Here is an 18,259-nt window from a genome sequence, read left to right as displayed (position 1 = left end):
CCGTTTCTTGCCCCTCTTGTGATCAGGCGATGCTGGTTAATTTCACTAACGAGAGGAATCGGTAAACCTTATAACATGAAAAATCCATGCCATTTATCTATGGTAACAAGAAAATTTTAATGTTTATGTTAGAGCCCTCTGATGCCCGAATTACATGGCTTTCATAAAATTATGCAACCTTTATCAGATGACTGAACTTTGAAAATGCTGCTCTTGCATATAGCCACCCATAAATTACAGTTCTGTGCAACAGGCTGTATATAAATTAAATTTCTATGCAATCATCATATTGTAAAATATGCTTATACTGCACAAGTGCATTGTACTGAGACAGGCTTTTCCATGTTTCACAATTTTAGCTACAGTGCCAGAAGTGCTAAACTGTGCTAGCTTAATAGTTGGCAATCATATTTTGCCGTGGTGATATGCCTGCAACCATTTCCTATGCCTGCAATTGTGTATGTGCATGGCAGCCTCAAAAACATCACATTCAAGTTTCTGCGATTTTTTTTGCGCATGCAGTTACGAGGAGACAAAAAACAAATTCACTGTGTTGTGTGAATGAATATACTATCACACGTACCAACACCGACCTGCCCTCTGCGCTATACCGTGATATATGGCAGTATGTCGGGCATATATTGACACTATCACTTCAAGGTGCAGCTTCTTCACTTTCCATACTCTCGGCAACATAAAACAAATTTAGTTTGGCTTACTAAACTCCATTTTGTTTACAAACAGTTGAATTTAGTTCTTTCAATTAGCACCTGTATTGATAATTTGTGACGTCTTGTGGTATACACATTATTAATGGTGTGGTTAGCTGGTCGACAGGCACTTGTCAAAACCAAAACGAGAGGGCACCAAATGTCAAACAGTTACTGCATAGACAAACAGTTACTGCATAGACAATGAGATAGCTATTCAAAGTGATGTCTAAGCTGATGGCATTGTTCCTTTTCTTGCACTTTCTTCACCGTTTTTTGGCCACACTGAGCTGCCTACATTTAGTGGTTGCAGATGCAACATTTTCACGGGTTTCTTTTTCAGGCACGTGTGGCAAAGATACAAACAAGAACAGTTGTTTCCTGGCTTTCTACCTTCCTGTTAAGTACACCAGAAGAACAAGAAATATAGCTCTTCGCTACCTCAATGTAACAATCTTTCGCACTTTTAACAAGATGCTGGATGTAATACTGAAATAGGCTGACAGAAGCAAGTGCACGAGGCTTCCAGATGCAATTGTCAGTTCAAAAAGCAGGCATCCCTGACACTGTGGTCTGTAGACCATTTCAGCCTCAGCTAACAGGTACTGCCATAAGGAAATGCCAAACTATTGATGCAAACATTTTTTAGTTGCTGCTTGCAGTGATACCGTTGATGCACATTCAAAGGCACAGTGGCATGCAAAGCCTGCATTTGCAGGCTTTGCATACCACTACATGTTAGGATGTGTGCAGTACAATAAAAGAAATGGTTCACAATTATAGAAATGGTGTGCATTACGAGCCCTAGATGGTAATGCCCCAGAACTTCTGTAGAATTGTCCATAATGCCCTGACATGGCCGACCGCTTTTCTGAAGTGGACTGGCATCATACCTCTTGGCCTCCGACTTCCAGTTTCCTTTCATTTATCTTGGTCTTTTGCTCAGTTCTGCCACTTCTGGGCGAAGAGGTGAGCACAGAATAGGCCACCCGGCATTTCTTACTGCATGTCCCCTTCGAGTGCTTGTCAACAAAGGTCTTTTAAATGTCAACCTTCGGTAGACCAGGCATCTACCTTACACAGGGAAAATATGAAAAAATAAAGACCCTTACACATCTGTGAAGCTTTCTCCTGAACAGTGCAGCATTGAAACTGCAGGAAAAGTCACCTGTACTGGGCATCTGCATTAGTTAAAGACATGAGAAGGTCAGTTTTGTTACCGGCACCTGTACTCACGAGGGTATGCCAAGCAAAAGAAGGATATGAAAGAAAGCAATTGAATGCATTGCTGCTGCACCACCAAAGCTGCATGCAGAAACTACTGCATGCCATTGCTTTCAATATTTTTACGTCTCATCATCTTCCCATTCTCAAAAGGCATGGTACTGCTTTTCTGCTGCATCTCGGAATGTGCATGATTATACTGGGATATCTGGAAAGGCTGTTGAAAGAAGGCCTGAAAGTGACATATGAAAAACGTAAAAAAGAGTAGCATATTCAGTTACGTAACATCCGTCAAGCTCTATGCTGCAGCAAGCGTGATGCCTACACAGATGTCTAATGATTTCCATTAAAGAACAGACAGAGGCTCATTTTAATCCCTTTCAAGCATTGTTAGCTCCTGCCGCAATGCGAGAACTGCACACACTGAAGAGAATACACAATTGCCTGGCAAAGCAAAACCTGTTGAATGGTGTGTGAGGGCAACACCCATCAGAAATTTCATTGCATTTCATAAGTGGGTTACACATGGCTATGTGGTTTTCTGTAAGACTTAACTTTCACACAAGTGAAAAGAAATCCTAACATAATTAAAAAAGTAACTTAATGAAAATTGCATTATGACACATGTACCTCATTCAGTTTCCTCCATAGCAATCATTAACTTAAATTCTTTGTGCTGATTTTGTTGAATGCTAATAGAATGTGCTTTGCAATATTGTGCTTTTCCAAAGCTGAAATTTTTGGTGCCCTACCTTTTCGGAAGAACAGATACTTGGGAAAGGTGCTAGCTCATGATTACAGGCAGTGCCAAATCCCAACAGAGGAATTTAGAGACAGCCCTAACCTTGTTAGAATTATTACTTCCTCTGTCCTTGTGGTTTTGTACTGCCCGTAGTCATGAAGGATGCTCACAAACCTTCCCCGCAAGTATTCTTTTCTTTGTTAATGACACCGCTAGTTTGTACAGCAAGGGCATCTCGCACGTTTCTCGGCCCGTGTGACGCTTATATTGTTAGAATAAAAGCATCAAGTGTATTTAGCGTTGCTTCTCACCTGCAGACCCATGTATACAAGTTCAGAAAAGCACTAAGGTGCAAAGCCAATTAAAGAAAAAGACACTATGTTTCAAAACTTACATGCACGTATCAGAAAGATATAGCTTGTCAGGTTTGAAGCGATCAACAGTGATCGAATAAAGAATGCCGCTGGAGCTGATGTTTCAACTTTTGAAGTGATCAACGGTGGTTGAACAAATCTTGCTGGAGCCAACATTTCAACTTGTTGAAACATCGACTTCAGCAACATTTCTTGTTGGACCACAGTTGATCATTTCAAACTCCCATCTATCTATAAACTTTTATGTTGCTAGCCAGATTTCTCATCTACAAACACTTTGACAAAGCATGCTCAACATGATCAGCATAAATCTTTCTAGGCAACCGAATAATTTTTTCGGCCTGCAGTTTGGGAATTTTAGCACCATAACAAAGCTGACAAGAAGCTGCGCCCCTTTCTTTCAGTCTACCATAACTTCTTGAATATAGTCACCGCAATCTAATCATTCATTCTCTTCTGGCATCAAAAAAGAACGAAAACTGTATATACATGTAAGTCAGCTATTTCACTTCACGTGAGGTTGATTTTAACACAACTTTCCACCTGTGGCTTTAACAGTTCTTATTGTAAGAATGCTTACAAGAAGCTGTGTTCTTTTCAATAAACTACTAAATTGTTTGTTCTTAAATATAAGTGATTGATTTTCGCACTGTCACTTCATTTAACAAGAAGGCCCAGAAAAAGATGTTCGTATATACACCTAAGTACTCTCTGCTTCCAAACTTGGGCTGTCAGTATTCAAAGTCATGTAGCAAAGAGCTTTCTTAGTTCAAAGTGCAAGACTGCAAGCAGATGAAACAGAAGCATAATTTTTTTTTACGAGGTACCAATAGCAGCAGAACCAGCAGCTCAACTGGCGGTGTAGAAGACTACATACTGAGGCAATATGAATGTGACAGTGGAAAACAGGAATTCAAATTTCCCAAATATTTTTCTGGCATTCAAAACATCTTTTGGCTACTGAATACTAAGTTTATGACAACTAGCGTTTGTTGATTGCAGTATGTTTCATCTTTGTCTAGCGATCCTCCACAACTTTAGTCATGATAGGCGAACAAAAGGACGATATTAAATTCAAGAAAACACAATACTGTATGACAAGATATTCACTATTTAAGCGACAATGCTTTTTTAAAGGGATTCACACCACATCAGATGTGTGGCTTTGTTCTGTCTTTTTGTTGCAGTAAGCTGTTTTTATAATGCAATAGACCGTAACAATTCTAAGCCTCCACAATGTAAACCAAACATTATTAATGCATTGAAGTATCACAGCCTAATGAATAAATGTGCATTAACTAAGAGAAAAACTGTGAGGAAAATTAGGGTAAGGCCATTATAGAACACTAACCTTGGCAACACATAAATGCAAGACTAGACACATGCAAGCCATAACAAAAGTAATCGAAAACATACAGTGCCTTGTTTTGAGGCTGCTCAGACACATCTCAATCAAATTTCAGTAAAAGATTTGTAAATTCTGAGCTGCAGCACAAACAACATGTTTTGATAAATTAAAGTTATTGCTACAACAGAATAATGTTTTATACGAAATGCGTAAGGGTAAACCTTTACATAGTTGATTTTAATGCTGGTCAAAAGCAGTTTTCTACTTCCACCGCTCTTGGCCTGAGCTACAATCATGGCAATCGCTGTAAACTAATAGTGGTGTCACACAGCCAGTGTTGATCTTGATCAAGCCTGATCCAGATTAAAATTCTTGATTGTGATTGGCTCTCTACAGCAGCATGCGTAAAGGAGCCAATCATGACCGAGAAATTTTATCCCTATCAGACGGGTCCCCTGCGACAATTATATAAATAATTGGCATGAATGTCACCGCAGTTCCCAGCACTTTTAAGCCTGGTGACCTTTACGTGCATACGGGAACATGTGACTCATCACTGCATGGGGAGAGCAGAACGTTTTAAAGGGACACCAAAGTCGTACAATGAGTCAATCTGGATTGCTATATAACCCTCTAAGTAACCTTGCAATGCTTGTTTTATGCCAGGTTCGATTTAGTTGTAGAGGAAGTTGGGACCGATAAGGCTTGCTATCCTAACACAATTCAAATTATCGTTGCTGAAGCTGCACTTTTTGCGGAAGTTACGGTATGCTCCAGCGAGTACCGTTGCCTACATTGAATGGGAGGCCAACACAGAGAGGGTGCCACACTGCCGTCAAAAGCGAAAGAACAGTGTGGAGTAGCTGGACTTGTCATTCTGTAGAAAATTCCAGTAAAATTTGCAGAGCTACGTTTTCTTTTTTGTTGAAATGCAATGTAATTAGTTTTTCTGTTATCACTGGTTGGTCACAATTTACCAATCACAAATGGGAGATGTTATGCAGTGGAAGTTCTTATCAGTGGCAGCCCTCATCCTACTGCACATTTTTGTCCTTTTATCACTCTATTCTCAGTAAGATGACATTCTGAAAACCTTGGAACATTAATCCATCACTACAGCTGCACGTATCGCTTGCACTTGCTGTCTTTAATGCTACAACTGTGAAACAAGGATAAACAGAATTTAACATTCATTGTTTTCTTACAGTAGATAATGATGTAATCATTCCGATACTGTCCTCATTTCATTAGAGAAAATTATCTATGCATTCCTGGCAGTGACATTTACGCCAATATCAGCTCTCTGAAAGCATTTTCTCTTTTTTTTCTTTTGGAAAGTATAGTCAGAGTCACACTAAGATAGACCAAGCTCCCATTTCAACATCCTCAGAACAGGCTGTAATTGAGGACATTACAGGGGAATGTTGTGCGCCACAAGAATAAGTCAAACTATGCCAAAATGTCAGAAAATATTTAGCAAGACCACTACAGTAGCAAGAACTGTGTGCAACACCTGACCGTCCACAACTTTGGCTGGGCTGTGTCACTTGCAGCACCTTGTGAAGCTTTTATTCGAAAATGCACTTCCTTGGCCCTTAGAAAATAATTCTGCAACATTTTGTACAGTTAAACACACACTAGTGTAGATGTCCTGTCTTGTTCAAGGCAAAGCAGTAGTTCTTTTTTTTTCTCCACAAGAAATTAAGGTAGAGCAGGCACTAGGCAGCTGCTCTCGCACGATTTGTCCTTTACACACTTGAGTTTCCGGAGCTACAACGCAAGAGCAGCCACAAGAGAGACAAGTTTGTCTACGATGCTCTTCATAAGAGTCCCTCATTACCACTGCATGCAATTTCCTCCTAGTGTTCACAAAAGCATAGTACTACTTGCACCAGGTGTACTAAATGGCTAGCCTTGTGGTTCACTAATGGCTGTGACAGCGAATCATTGATTACAGCAATCAAGCGATCACTGAAACTTAACACACTCCAGGTAAGCCACAAATGCACAACATTGTATTTTCCCTGTTACTCGCTAGCATTTGCTTTCAGATTGCCATCTTGTACCCAACACATACACAAACACATGCATGAAAAACACATATACGAACACATGCAACAGAGGTCATGCAGGTAATGCAGTGAAAGGTTGTGTTAAAATTGCCGCATGCCCAAGCAAGCTGATAACGTTCTTATAACATAAAAGCACTGTTCAGAGCTAAACCTGATGAACTCCCGACTAAAATTAACACTAAGCATATATAGGGTTGCCAATTGCTCTGGAATGTGCTGGACTGCCTCAGATTTCATCAAAAGGTCAAATTTTCAAGTTCATCCTGTAGGTCACTAGTCCCAGTGTGAGGCCTGCATGGCAATACCCGAGGGCTGTATTAACCTGCAGGATGGGTGTGCTACATGTACGTTGAAAAACATGCAACTACCCAAATTGTATCACTCAATTTTGATGACTTTGTGCAGAGAGAGTATTCCATACAATGAAATGTTCATAAGGAGGTCATGGAAATGCAGATGCAACACATTATGGTAGAGCTTAGTGTAAAAGAGAACAAGAACACTTTAGAGAAATGTTAAATTAGTTTATATTGGCAAAGTATACTTTCAAACCTCTATAATCATTAACTTCACAATAAGAGGTTGATTACTAGGATTGAAAAGGAAAGCGAAACATTCACTTTTTGTATGCACAGATATATCAGTGCGGCATCATGGATTTTAATGCATTTTTTCATACTGCTCTTTGCAGTACAGTAAATGTTCTAGAAACTTGCAAAGTCTGTTCTTTGGTTCCTTTATAATGACAAGTAGCCATTCTTTGTCGATACGCAATTAACTTGGCCAAAGCAGACCACCAAAATCCACGATGTCATAGTGAGCTGGTGTGGGAACTTCCGAGTTGCATTGCCACCCATCTTTTCATTTTTGCCTCTTTTATGGCTTACCAAGCCTGCTCTGATGGTAAAGAATGCTTTTCGGAATTGTAGAAGCATAATTTACTATTACAGGTCTACTCATCTTTCTCTTTAGTGTTCCATATGTCCAATGAACTTAATTACCTACAAAGGAAGGATGACATATTGTAGTATTGCAGGCAGCAAAGAGATAAAATAACCGTAACAACACACAAAATCAACAAGAGAACACGGATTCCACCAAACCATAGCTCCCTCTATACGGCCCCCAATTCAACTCTTGTCCAGACTTTCTGCATGAGCAAGTTGACAACCCTGTAGACATTCTGTTAGTTTAGGCTCATCAATTTTTGCATCACAAACCATACAGAGAGCAAGATAGTGCTGCATCAAAGAGACTTGACAACACTCGTGAGGTATTCAACAGAAAGAAGGGGCTGTGACTTATCGAGAATCAACGGAGTTTAATCTCACATACAAGCTCAAATAGTGTGTTGTCTGCTCATGTTGTTCTACCTTTAGAAAAGGCACTGTGAAAATGAGCCATGTGAAATAGGAGAACTTGACAAAAACTAAGACGGAAGTTCATTTTATGCATAAAATCCATTTAGTCACAGCACTGACATCAATACTGTGAAACTGAATAACAAAAATATCAACTGTTGTCTTGCTCAGAAAATAACAATAGCCATGAGCACTAATAAAAAGATGCTTTGCTCAAAAAATATTTGCACTATAACAAACTTAAAACAAAATGCAACAAGGGTAAGCTGCTTGTATAGAAAGCTTCGAGTCATCACACACTGCACAAAAAATCAAGTATACGAGCTTGAGGGCACAAACACAGTGCATTTGTGGCTCTGAGCTATAGTGTGTTAATGAGATAAAGACAGAAAGTGAGAGACATAAAAAAATTATCTAAGAATCCTATGCCATAGACTCTGGAGGCAAAAATAAACGAACAAAACAGCAGTGTCTGCCACTTTCACCGGGGTCCATTTCCACCGGTACATGCCATATATTCAGAAGCCTTCTACAGCAATGATTACTGTAGTTTGCTCAAGTTTCAATACCCCATAACAATCCTCACAAGGTGCAAGATAATTTTAGTCAGCTTAATTTAGTTATATCTGGGTCCCTTTAACTGATCCTTTAACCTAACCTGTAATCCTATGTGGCACTGTTTTACAGCTCCAAGTGACCTTAAGCGCTATTAACATTATGCGTATCCACCATTTGTTGCCACAGAAAGCAGAATGAATGGCTATGGAATAACGCAACAGCTGCTGATCTATCTCTGCTCCTGCTTTGCCAATGAATACTGAAGACTAAGGAGATTGCTGTAGACAAGTGACCATCAAGGTGGCGCACTTGTGACAACTACAACAAAATGCCTTGACTTTCACTGCGTACTGTTTATTCCGTCACTTTGTGGGATCTTTTTTTTTTCTTCTTTCTTAAATTTAGAAAGCAAAGAGAGAATGAAAAGAAAAACGAGAGAGAGAGAGAGAGAGAGAGAGAGAGAGAGAGAGAAGCTTCCACAGCAGCACCTTAGGGAGTCTTTTCAGAGAAAGACATAACCGGGTCAAATTTTGGTTCTGTGGAACTCATCATGATCCACACAGTGGTCGATGTAAAGAGAAAATAAAAATTGAGAAGGTAGGCGGGGACTGGGTTCAGAGCGCAGCGGGTAGAGAGAGAAGCCTAGAAACGCGCAGCCATGTTAGTGGCATCTGTTAGGCTTCCCCCAGTCAGGATGGCAGGGTCCTGAGAGATCCAGGGCATTTCTGGGACTGCACTGTTCCCCCAGGGTGGGGGACAGCTGTTTCCAAACTGTGAAGATGGAGGTCCCCTCAGGTGCGGGGCATGGTGTGAACCGGCACCACCCTGTGTGCCAACCCCAAGGGGTGGCCCAAAGGTTATGTTCACTGTGGGCAAAAGCGAGCGAAGTGCTTCTTGAGACTCACGCAGCGCGCACAGTTCTGCCAGCCCGTTCCCGGCACCAGGCATGGCTGGCCCCTGGTGTGTTGCCAGGGGCATCAGTTTCTGTGTTTGCTGTCCTACTAGGAATGGACTAAAACCTGGCGGCGGCGGTGGTGGAGGCCTGCGTAGCAAAGGTTCAAAAGGCGGCGCTGGGCGTGATGGCTGCAGAAAAGGTGTCCGCTGTTGATGGTGCATGGACAACAAGGGGGCCTGTAGCGGTGATGACAAACTTGTGGCCAATGGCGCCGACAGTGGCGTCGAAAGCGGCGTTGACAGCGATGTAGACAGCGGTGTAGACAGCGGAGTTGACAGAGCAGGCGGAGGATGAGCGCAGAGGGAATTGCTGCTTGCCAACCGTGGTACAGCCGTTGTCGTCGAAGTGGTCGCCGAGACTGCCTCCTTTTCGAGTAAGTCCGCCAGACCCTTAGAGCATTCGTCCCACGGGTCGAAGCCCAAGTCGTCTTCGTGGGCAATCGCGTCGTCGCCACCAGCCCTCGACGTCTCGGGCGACGGGGGCGATAGGGACGCCGTAAACGTTGGCGACGGATCCTCAGGCGGCGTGTTTCTGTTTTCCTTGGGCACCGGTGGTGTACCGCCGCTCGTAGTGTTGTTCGCCGCAGCCGCCGCAGCGGCAGCAGCCGCGGCTGCCTTCTGTTCGCTTTGCCTAGCGTGCCGCGGTGCCAGCCCTGGCTTGCGCGGCTTGTTGGCCTTCTTCGGGGCAGTAGTCGAGACAGGCGCAGCGGCCGGAGCCACCGCGGGCGGAGGGGCACACGCAGCCACGTTATTGTTGGCTGCTAACATCTGTTCATGCAGCTTACGCTCGTACTCCTGGTGTTTACCGTGTTGCATCTCCTCTTTTGTGAAACTCGCTGCCTGGTCGCCCAACTCATGCAAATACATGCAGTCCGTCTTTGGGCACTGCTGACCACGCAGAAAATAATTGCAGTATTTTGTGGTGCCGAGGGAAGCTTTTAGAGTCCTTCCATCCACTTTCACGTTGTTGACAGCCTGGATGGCTCGCAGCGCATCCTCCGCCTTGTAGTAGGTGACGTAGGCGCTCGCTGAAGGGCCTTGCAGCCCCGCGTACGAGGTGCTCTGATTGACGACCACTTTGTGAGTTTTACCATATTTACCAAAACAGTCCTGTTTCTTGAGCGTTTCCGCTTCCGCTAGTCGCGGTGGCAAACCTACGACAAACACCAGATTTTTCTGTACAACGCGAACGTTGGCCAAATGTTTACGATTTTCAGAGAGCTTCTGTTTCCTCTGCAGGTCCCTCTGGCGCTTCTCGTTCTTTATCCTATGCAGCTCCTCTACTGAGAGCGGTTTGAAGTCAGCCGGGTCCTCGGGGTACTGTTTTCTGCAGGCAGGACAGAGCCCATTTTCGTCAGTCCTGATACGGTGCCAACAAAATCGACAAATCTGGTATAGGCAAGTGCATGGGAAGAAGTTGATGTCGTCCATTTCTAGCGGTTCCATGCACAACGGGCATTCCACATTCTGATCCTCTCCTGTGGACATCGCTGACCGAGGCACAGACTCTAAGGGCACACGGACACCACCTTGCCCAGATATGTGTAGGAAAATTCGCCTTTTTTTGAGCACCTGTCAAGTGAAGAACACACCTTAACTTCCGCTTGCGTCGCTTATGCCTCTCAAAAACTGAACAAAAAAAAATGAATATAAGAAAGCGACCAGGTGGCAGCACAAATGCTGGTATGTTCCTTTACGTGCTCGCATGCAATAGCAAGGAGGCTTTCGTTCTTCACATGAAAGTGCAGCACACTGTCAATGACGTCATGCTTGGATGTTTGCCTGCGTGCAGTCCGCACCGCAAAAAAATAAATCGAGCGCATCGTAGAGCCATTTTTCAAATACTGGGGGCGCTGTCATCGGAACCCGAACCTGCAGCTGCGGTGGTACTTGGCGGTCGGCTGCTCGTTGAGGAACTGAAAGCATGAAATTTATATAGGTGTTCTGTGCTGAAAGTGCTGAAAATTATTGGGACTGTGAAGCACACTCGCGAAATATCTGTTTGACGCTGCTGCCTGTTGCTACGGAGCGACGGCATAGAGCCCACGAGAAACACTTGCCGCGGCTACCGGCACAGCAACTCGTAAGACAGGGGACTTTGTCTTGAAAGTCTCGTTGGTCTCGTTTCCAAGGCTCTATTCTGGCATTTGCTGGTGCTTCTGACGTGTTCGCATAGAGTTCAAGCTGTTGCAAATCTTTGCAATGTCGAAAGGACTTATGTTGCATCAGGGGCCGTAGAACTGCGACAAAACGTTTTCGTGTAATCAGATCGCTTGAACGCTTGGTTACACTTGGTGAATGGAGGATTTACATTTGAAGCGAAAATATCTGCTTTGGCCTGTCCGGTTGAGCCCTGTAAACTTTTGTGTACTTAGAAGTTCCAACATATTCTGAGTTTGAGACACTCATACCCTGTGGTTTCCTTTCCTTTTTAGTAAAAATGGATTCCAGAGAAGTGAAGCAAGCGCTGAAAGACGCAAGAGACGCGATCAGACAAAAGGAATTCAAAGCTGCTTTGAAGCACTGCAAGGTAGTATACGTTCAATGTTATGCTTTGTCAATAGAAACTATCTGTTTTATCATGTACCATTTGTTCCTCTGTATAATAACGGAACATTGCAAAGTGGAAACGGGTGGTGCTCATGTATTCAGTTCGTCCACACTTACACAGTGCCTGGTTGCCGTTTGGTGCTTGACGCACTGTTCGTAGCATGCTGTAGGCTAGCACAGACACTATCACAGATGCTGGCTCTGAGTGCACAGCACAGAGATTGCAGCAAATGTGCTGGGCTCGAGACAGCATCTTAGTGAGTGCGCTCTGCGACATGTATGTTGTTTAACTCCTTGCTTTAAAAAAAAAAAGAAAAGAATTTGATTTCAGCAGTTAATGCGATGGACAATATCGCAACACTGCTGAGCATGCCATTCATTGCAGCAAACGAGTGTTACTGGTGCCGTATAAATAGTTGTGGATCTGCTGAGATATGCTGCTGGGACACTAGTATTGTTTAGCTCTGTTGGTTAATGCAATGAAGTGTGTGGGCAGTATGGTGTAGAGGCATGTCAGAGAGCACTTGACAGATTGCCGTGCATTAAGATGAGAGACACGCTAATGTAAAAATTTTTATTGCACCTGTGGTTACGATCAGATGTGCTTTGGCAAGTGTCTTGTGAAGTGTTGCTTGCACTGCAAAGTTTTCTTTTAAGGCAAAGCTTTCTTTGCAAGCCCACCTGGACTTTGGTGATCATGGCTGCTTGGTGCAGCTTTGGTCTTGCCAGGTAGCTCACACTTAAAAAAAAAAAAAAATTATGTGCCCGATGGTGAGATCAAACCTTGGTCAACCTGCATAGAATCAGCCTGATGCTCTAACCATTAGGCCACAATCGCACATATATTTCTATCCTGCCGACATCAAATAGCTATTTGAGATGACCTCCAGGTGTGTCGCATTGTGTAGCACGGGTGAATGAGAGCACACGCACGCGCACAGATGCGAGGGGGCTGCGTTTGGGCAGCTTGTTATGTGGATGATGCGTTTTGGGTGAGGGCCTTCCATATGACCTTGCACTGACATTGTAATAACACAGAAACTTAACATAGGTTTCAGCACTCTTTATGCATATGAGCAAAATTTCACTGTATGTAGATTCTGTAGATTCCAACAAGGTGTTTTGGGTCTGCTGGAATTTTTCTTTCCTGCCAGTGCTCCAGGATAACATGCTGCATTCGACAAAGAAACAGTGTAATTATAGTGTATGTGGAGCACCATTTCTGCGTTACCTTTCACTGCCTGTAATGGGTTGAAAGTGGCTGGGACACTTTCAGTGAGGCTGGACTGCCCCTACAATTGCTGTCACAGTGAGATTCATGGAGATTAAAGCGTGTCACAAATGGCAGTGTGCCATGCAAGTATGCCGTTTAGCGACATAACAAAACATGCACAGGACCTGTTCAAGTTAAGCTGTTTTATTTGTATGTAATGTGGGTGTCACACGGCACGATTTCAATTATAGTTGAGCCCAGTCATGATCCAATTTCCCGATCACTATTGCACAAATTGCAGGAGGAAGCTAATTGTGATCGAAAATTTGGATTGGGCTCTATCGCAGTCGAATGTGGCCATGTGACACCGGTACAAGATACTTAGTCAAGAGCAAGGTTTAGAGTAGGGGATGCAAGCAATAACCAAAACTCTGCTTGGGTCTTGTTGTGACCCCAAGTGGTTTTCATATGCTAGAGGAATGCAAGCCATTTGTGTCCCCTAAAACAAACAGCTTGCATTCCTCTTGCAAGCTGTTTGGGACCCATAACCTAAAATTCTTGGAGGTGTTCTTTTTTTCTCAGAAGAGTTTTATGTTCGTGGAGCTTTAGAATGTGTGAAGACTCATTATTTTAATGTGTGGCTTGCAGACTGCCTTGAAAGTAGACAAAGAATGCTACATGGCTTGGGTGTTTGTTGGAGCAGCAGCACAGGAAATTGACCAGTTAGAGCAGTCAGTTGCTGCTTTCAAGAGGGCTTGTGGCATTTCTCCTGATCAAATCCTCGCATGGCAGGTACGTGTGAGTATTGTTTAAAAATAAGACCAATGCATGATAGTAACCAGGCCTTGCCAAACTTCTTTGGGCGGTTTTTTTTCTCATCAGTGCAAATTTTGTTGATGGTGAAATGACTTGACTTGCTACCTGACTACTGTCGGAATGGTTTTGATTTACGCAGGAGCTTTTTTTGCTACTTGGTGTGTGCAATTACCAGGAGGGCTGATTGTTGGCATTGCTCTTCCGAAAGCTAGATTACAGAGAGCCAATCATTTACAAATTTAATGTTTTTCAAATTATAAACTTTTAGATGAAAATTCTTTCAATAGTGGGTCTTTTGGTTGACCTATATTGTTTGTAGTAGTTCTCAGCATAATGGTAAATAATAAAATTAGATGAGAATTTTGCTTTTCTTGCTCACTGGTTTTCGCAGTGGTTGCATGAGAATGTAGTTCAATAGATATTCACTACGACAAACACAAAGGAGCCACAGAAATTTGTTTTACTGTAATTTCAGCTTAACTGAAGTGCAAAGAACTTGTGAAACTATAATGGCCCTCAATATATTCACTTAATTATAGTACTCACCTTAACAAGAGCCTGCTGTGTACATTAGCAGCACTAGTACCGTACTTACTCGCATAAGGCATGCACACTTTTTGTTTATATTTGACTGGTGCGAATCTTACACGAGGCAGGCTTATGGCTACCCACTGATGCCTCGAACTGTGCTCAGACTGCTATAAAAGTAGTAAATGCGAGAACTGGCGGCCGACTATGAAAACATTTACAATTGCTGATAGATCTTTTTGGACACGTTCTAGTGCCATCTTGTAATGACTTGTAGGAACTAACCAGCATGCGAGTACGCGCATTACGCTTAGTGAAACATTTTTTAAAAAATTTTAGCACTTCAAAGGGGGGGGGGGGGTACGGGCCTCACACAAGGGTGGGCTTTACACGAGTAAATATGGTATTTGTTTTGTAGTTCAGGTAGGAAGAGACTCGTTCATTCATAGTGCCGTCTACTTTAACCAAGCGCATTTCCTAATCTTCTGCCTTTGTTATGATTTTAGTGAAAGACACCATCCAGCGTAATCTCTGGCTGTGAAATGTACGAGGGTGAATCAGAAAGTCTTTACCCCTATTTTCATTAGCGAAAATAGGGTATGTACAGGTAGTTACAAATATACGTACTGTTCTCCGTACCTTACACTATTTTTCCACATAGTCCGCACACCGGTTCAGACATTTGTCCATTCGCAGCACTAAATTTGAGATGCCCCTGTCATCAGTCAGCGACGTATGCAGCTTCCCCGAACGCTCATTGTCACGCGTCTTCATGGCCTTTTGCGAACTCAAAACACCACCCCCTCAAACTTATCAAAGCGAGACACCTTTCCCCATATGTGGGCTGCATTTCCCTATGGATTTCGATGGGCGGTCGCCCTTGCCCCATAGAAAACGAATCACGCTTTGTTGCTCATACGCTGTAGACGTGTGAAGCACAACCACCATCTTCAACAACTGACAGCAGCGTCGTGCCGCGGAGCTACCAGCAGGTAAGGCTGGGGCAGTCTAAGAAAGGTCCACCGCTGGGAATGGATATGTTGCATTTGCAGCTGTAATTTGGTTAAAAAAATTAGCGGCAAAGACTTTCTTATTCACACTCGTATTTATGCTTCAATATGTGTGCTTTTTTGTTGTGTACATATGCTTCTGACTCTCTTGGCACATAGCTTTTGGCATATTTTATTCTTCTTGTAAGCTTCCAGCCAATTTATCTTGTATTCTTTCAGGGTCTCTGCGCACTGTATGAGAAGCACCAGAGCTTGGGAGATTTTGAAAATGATCGCCATTCCGTGTACATAAAGCTGATCGAGCTCACCCAAAAGTAGGTGCCACTAAAGGCAAAGTTGTAGTCTGTTTTATGAAGGTGCCCTAAAAGTTCCTAATAATTTTTCTGCAGTGATGCTACAAAACAAGTTGAAATAGCTGATAAACTCACAAGTCACTACAAGAACACTGGAAATGTTTCCAAGGTACGTACAGCTGTACTAATTTTTAGTTTCTGTAGCTTGAAGTTTTTTGTTTTTTTTTCTCATCAGTGGCCACAAGCTTCTCTCTGGGAAAAATATTTAGGTTGTGGTGTCAAGGGATATTTTTCTCGCAATAATTTTTGAAAAGGTGAAATGACAGTGGAGCAACACGCATTGAATACAGTAGTTGAACAGGGAACTTCAACTACACCCGCCTTCTGTATCACATCAAATCGGTCATTGTCCCCTTTGTGCCACAACCTGACTGTGTGGTCTTGGGGTCACATTAATCTTGTCAGAGCGGTCGATCTCGATGGTATGTCTCCTTCTGTCATAATTTTTCTGTGGTGAGAATTCTTTCTCATTCCATTCGCACAAGTTTCCCGTGTTCATCTTTCTGGCATGATTAGGAAATGCAGTGTTCACAAATGGTAATATAAAAGGGCCCCAATTTGCACCTCCAGTGGCTGATGTGGAGATGGGTGCCGCCCAGGTGGCACAGTTTGTTTAAATGTGTAGGACTTCACCATTTTTTGTAGATAAGTAATAATTGGCCATGATGATAGCGATCAGCATTTATCACTTGGTTTTCGGATGGTAAATGCTTATATTAATATTTAAACCTTTTCAGAACCTAAGGCCCTTTGAGTAAGTTTAAGTCCTGAAATATTTTGTGTAACTAAGCATTTGCAATTGTACTTCGAGGTGTTTACTCAAATGTGCAGCAAAGTGTTTATTTTTGTGCATTCCTATCATTTTCAGTACTTGAGTACATTGGAAGAGTGTACTAAAATAATAGGTACTAAACCAGAGACCACGAAGTTATGGCAATCTCTTGTGGACTTCAGCAGTAACAGGCTGGCCACATACCCTAAGAACCATCAGGAGCTGGTAAGTTGCATTTACGCAACTCTTACTGGTAACCTCACCATGAGCAGTTGATCACACTTTCACAGACACGATTTCAATGTCTTATTAAAATGTATGCATAAGAAAAGAAAAGCACGTCCATGTGTTGGCTTGGATCATTATGGTGAGAACAGTAGTGTAAATGTGAGCTCTCCGAGTTTAGAATCACTGTACCAAAAGAAATAAAAAAAAAAAGAACATTGAGTTGCAGGCATTTAAACCAAGGATAAAGCGACAGACAATAACACTATGATAGACTTCTAGACAAGTAATCTATCAATCTAGCTCAACTGCATATTTTTCTTTGGCGTCCCTTTAGCAGAGAGTTTGGCCATGTAACAAGGAATGATGAGAGCTACACGAGCAAAAAGGCAGCGGAGGTCTCTCTTGGTGGTGAGAAAAATTATGCCAGCCTACGAACAACTGGCTAGATATTACTGAGAAAGATCTTGATATGACGAGGTTGAGAAAGGGATTGAGTGAATGATAAAGGGCAGTTCTTAAGAAACTTAACAAAAACAGGGACTGTTTAGAAGTGGGATGTAGTTGTCAGGAAAAGAATACTTATTTTTGCTGTTAGAAGAAGAAAATGAGATGGATGCTGAAGTGAATGGAGTAGTGAGGGTACATATATCATGAACAAATTTTTAATATCTTGCAAAGATTAAAGGGAACTTGTATTATGTTGCAGCTTGTGAAGGCTTATGCACACCTGGCCTTCTCTAGTGAAACAGAACGTCCCAGCAGAGATGCGCTGTGCCGATCCTATGTGGATGCTCTGTTGAAGGTAAGCACCAGAGTCACAAACTAAGATGGCTGAATCTTGTTCTCAGTAGCATGACTGTTGATGCGAAACCTAACTCTTGGGTAAGAAAAGCTCAAGGGAGGACATTGCCTATTTAGTGTAAATTGGATGAATTAGTTATAGTACAATGAACCACGAGACAGTTATGTAGTAAAAGAGTACTTTTAATCGAAGGAGTGAGGAAAATTAATGTGGAACCCCCTACTATGGTGTCTCCCATAACCTGTGAGTTGCTTTAGAATGTTAAACCTTGTAAATACTTTTTTCTACATTGGTTCTTAGACAGGTCACAAGGATGATGTTATCAGTGAGGCCTTAAGGTTTGGTGAGAGTTTTCCGGAATCATCAGTTCCCATGGAAGTCATCAGTGGGATGTATGTGGATATGACTCTTAGCAGTAAGTGATATCATTCTTTTTTTGCTTATTTATCACTGTGTATAGGCAGTTCTGTACACGAATGATCCTTCTTGTAAAACAGAAGCTACTGTGCCATTACTGAAAGCTTTCATCATAATTTTCTTGCTTCCAGGAGTACTTATCATCATCATAATTTTTATGTCATGCAGATATAGTTGAGCCTGCTCATAACAAAGATCACAGTCATGCAGTATGCAGTCGTTATAGC

General features: G+C 42.5%; 2 protein-coding genes across 7 annotated transcripts in view; one reads left to right on the top strand and one right to left on the bottom strand.

The window, feature by feature from the left end:
- LOC126542452 (tetratricopeptide repeat protein 37) overlaps positions 1–18,259 on the top strand; it is an 88,742-nt gene that overhangs the window by 1,580 nt on the left and 68,903 nt on the right. For 3 of the 6 annotated variants that reach the window (XM_055077254.2, XM_072286380.1, XM_055077257.2), the window contains exons 2-9: positions 1,054–1,312; positions 11,779–11,873; positions 13,755–13,898; positions 15,680–15,774; positions 15,850–15,922; positions 16,682–16,810; positions 17,520–17,615; positions 17,916–18,030. In XM_055077254.2, coding sequence (XP_054933229.2) covers positions 1,240–1,312; positions 11,779–11,873; positions 13,755–13,898; positions 15,680–15,774; positions 15,850–15,922; positions 16,682–16,810; positions 17,520–17,615; positions 17,916–18,030 — 820 coding nt within the window. In that variant the 5' untranslated portion in view covers positions 1,054–1,239. Of the gene's footprint in view, positions 1–1,053; positions 1,313–11,198; positions 11,427–11,453; positions 11,638–11,691; positions 11,711–11,778; positions 11,874–13,754; positions 13,899–15,679; positions 15,775–15,849; positions 15,923–16,681; positions 16,811–17,519; positions 17,616–17,915; positions 18,031–18,259 lie in introns of those variants that run through there. The other 3 variants (XM_050189522.3, XM_055077256.2, XM_050189523.3) reach the window with 3 other exon arrangements.
- Cnot4 (CCR4-NOT transcription complex subunit 4) lies at positions 7,901–10,992 on the bottom strand. The gene has a single exon (XM_050189525.3). The coding sequence runs from the start codon at positions 10,829–10,831 to the stop codon at positions 9,032–9,034; it is 1,800 nt and encodes a 599-aa protein (XP_050045482.1). The 5' UTR covers positions 10,832–10,992; the 3' UTR covers positions 7,901–9,031.

This window comes from Dermacentor andersoni, chromosome 2 (genome assembly GCF_023375885.2).
Source record: "Dermacentor andersoni chromosome 2, qqDerAnde1_hic_scaffold, whole genome shotgun sequence".
NCBI lineage: Eukaryota > Metazoa > Arthropoda > Arachnida > Ixodida > Ixodidae > Dermacentor > Dermacentor andersoni.
Note: the sequence above shows the minus strand (reverse complement) of the source record. Positions and strands in the feature narration are given on the sequence as shown.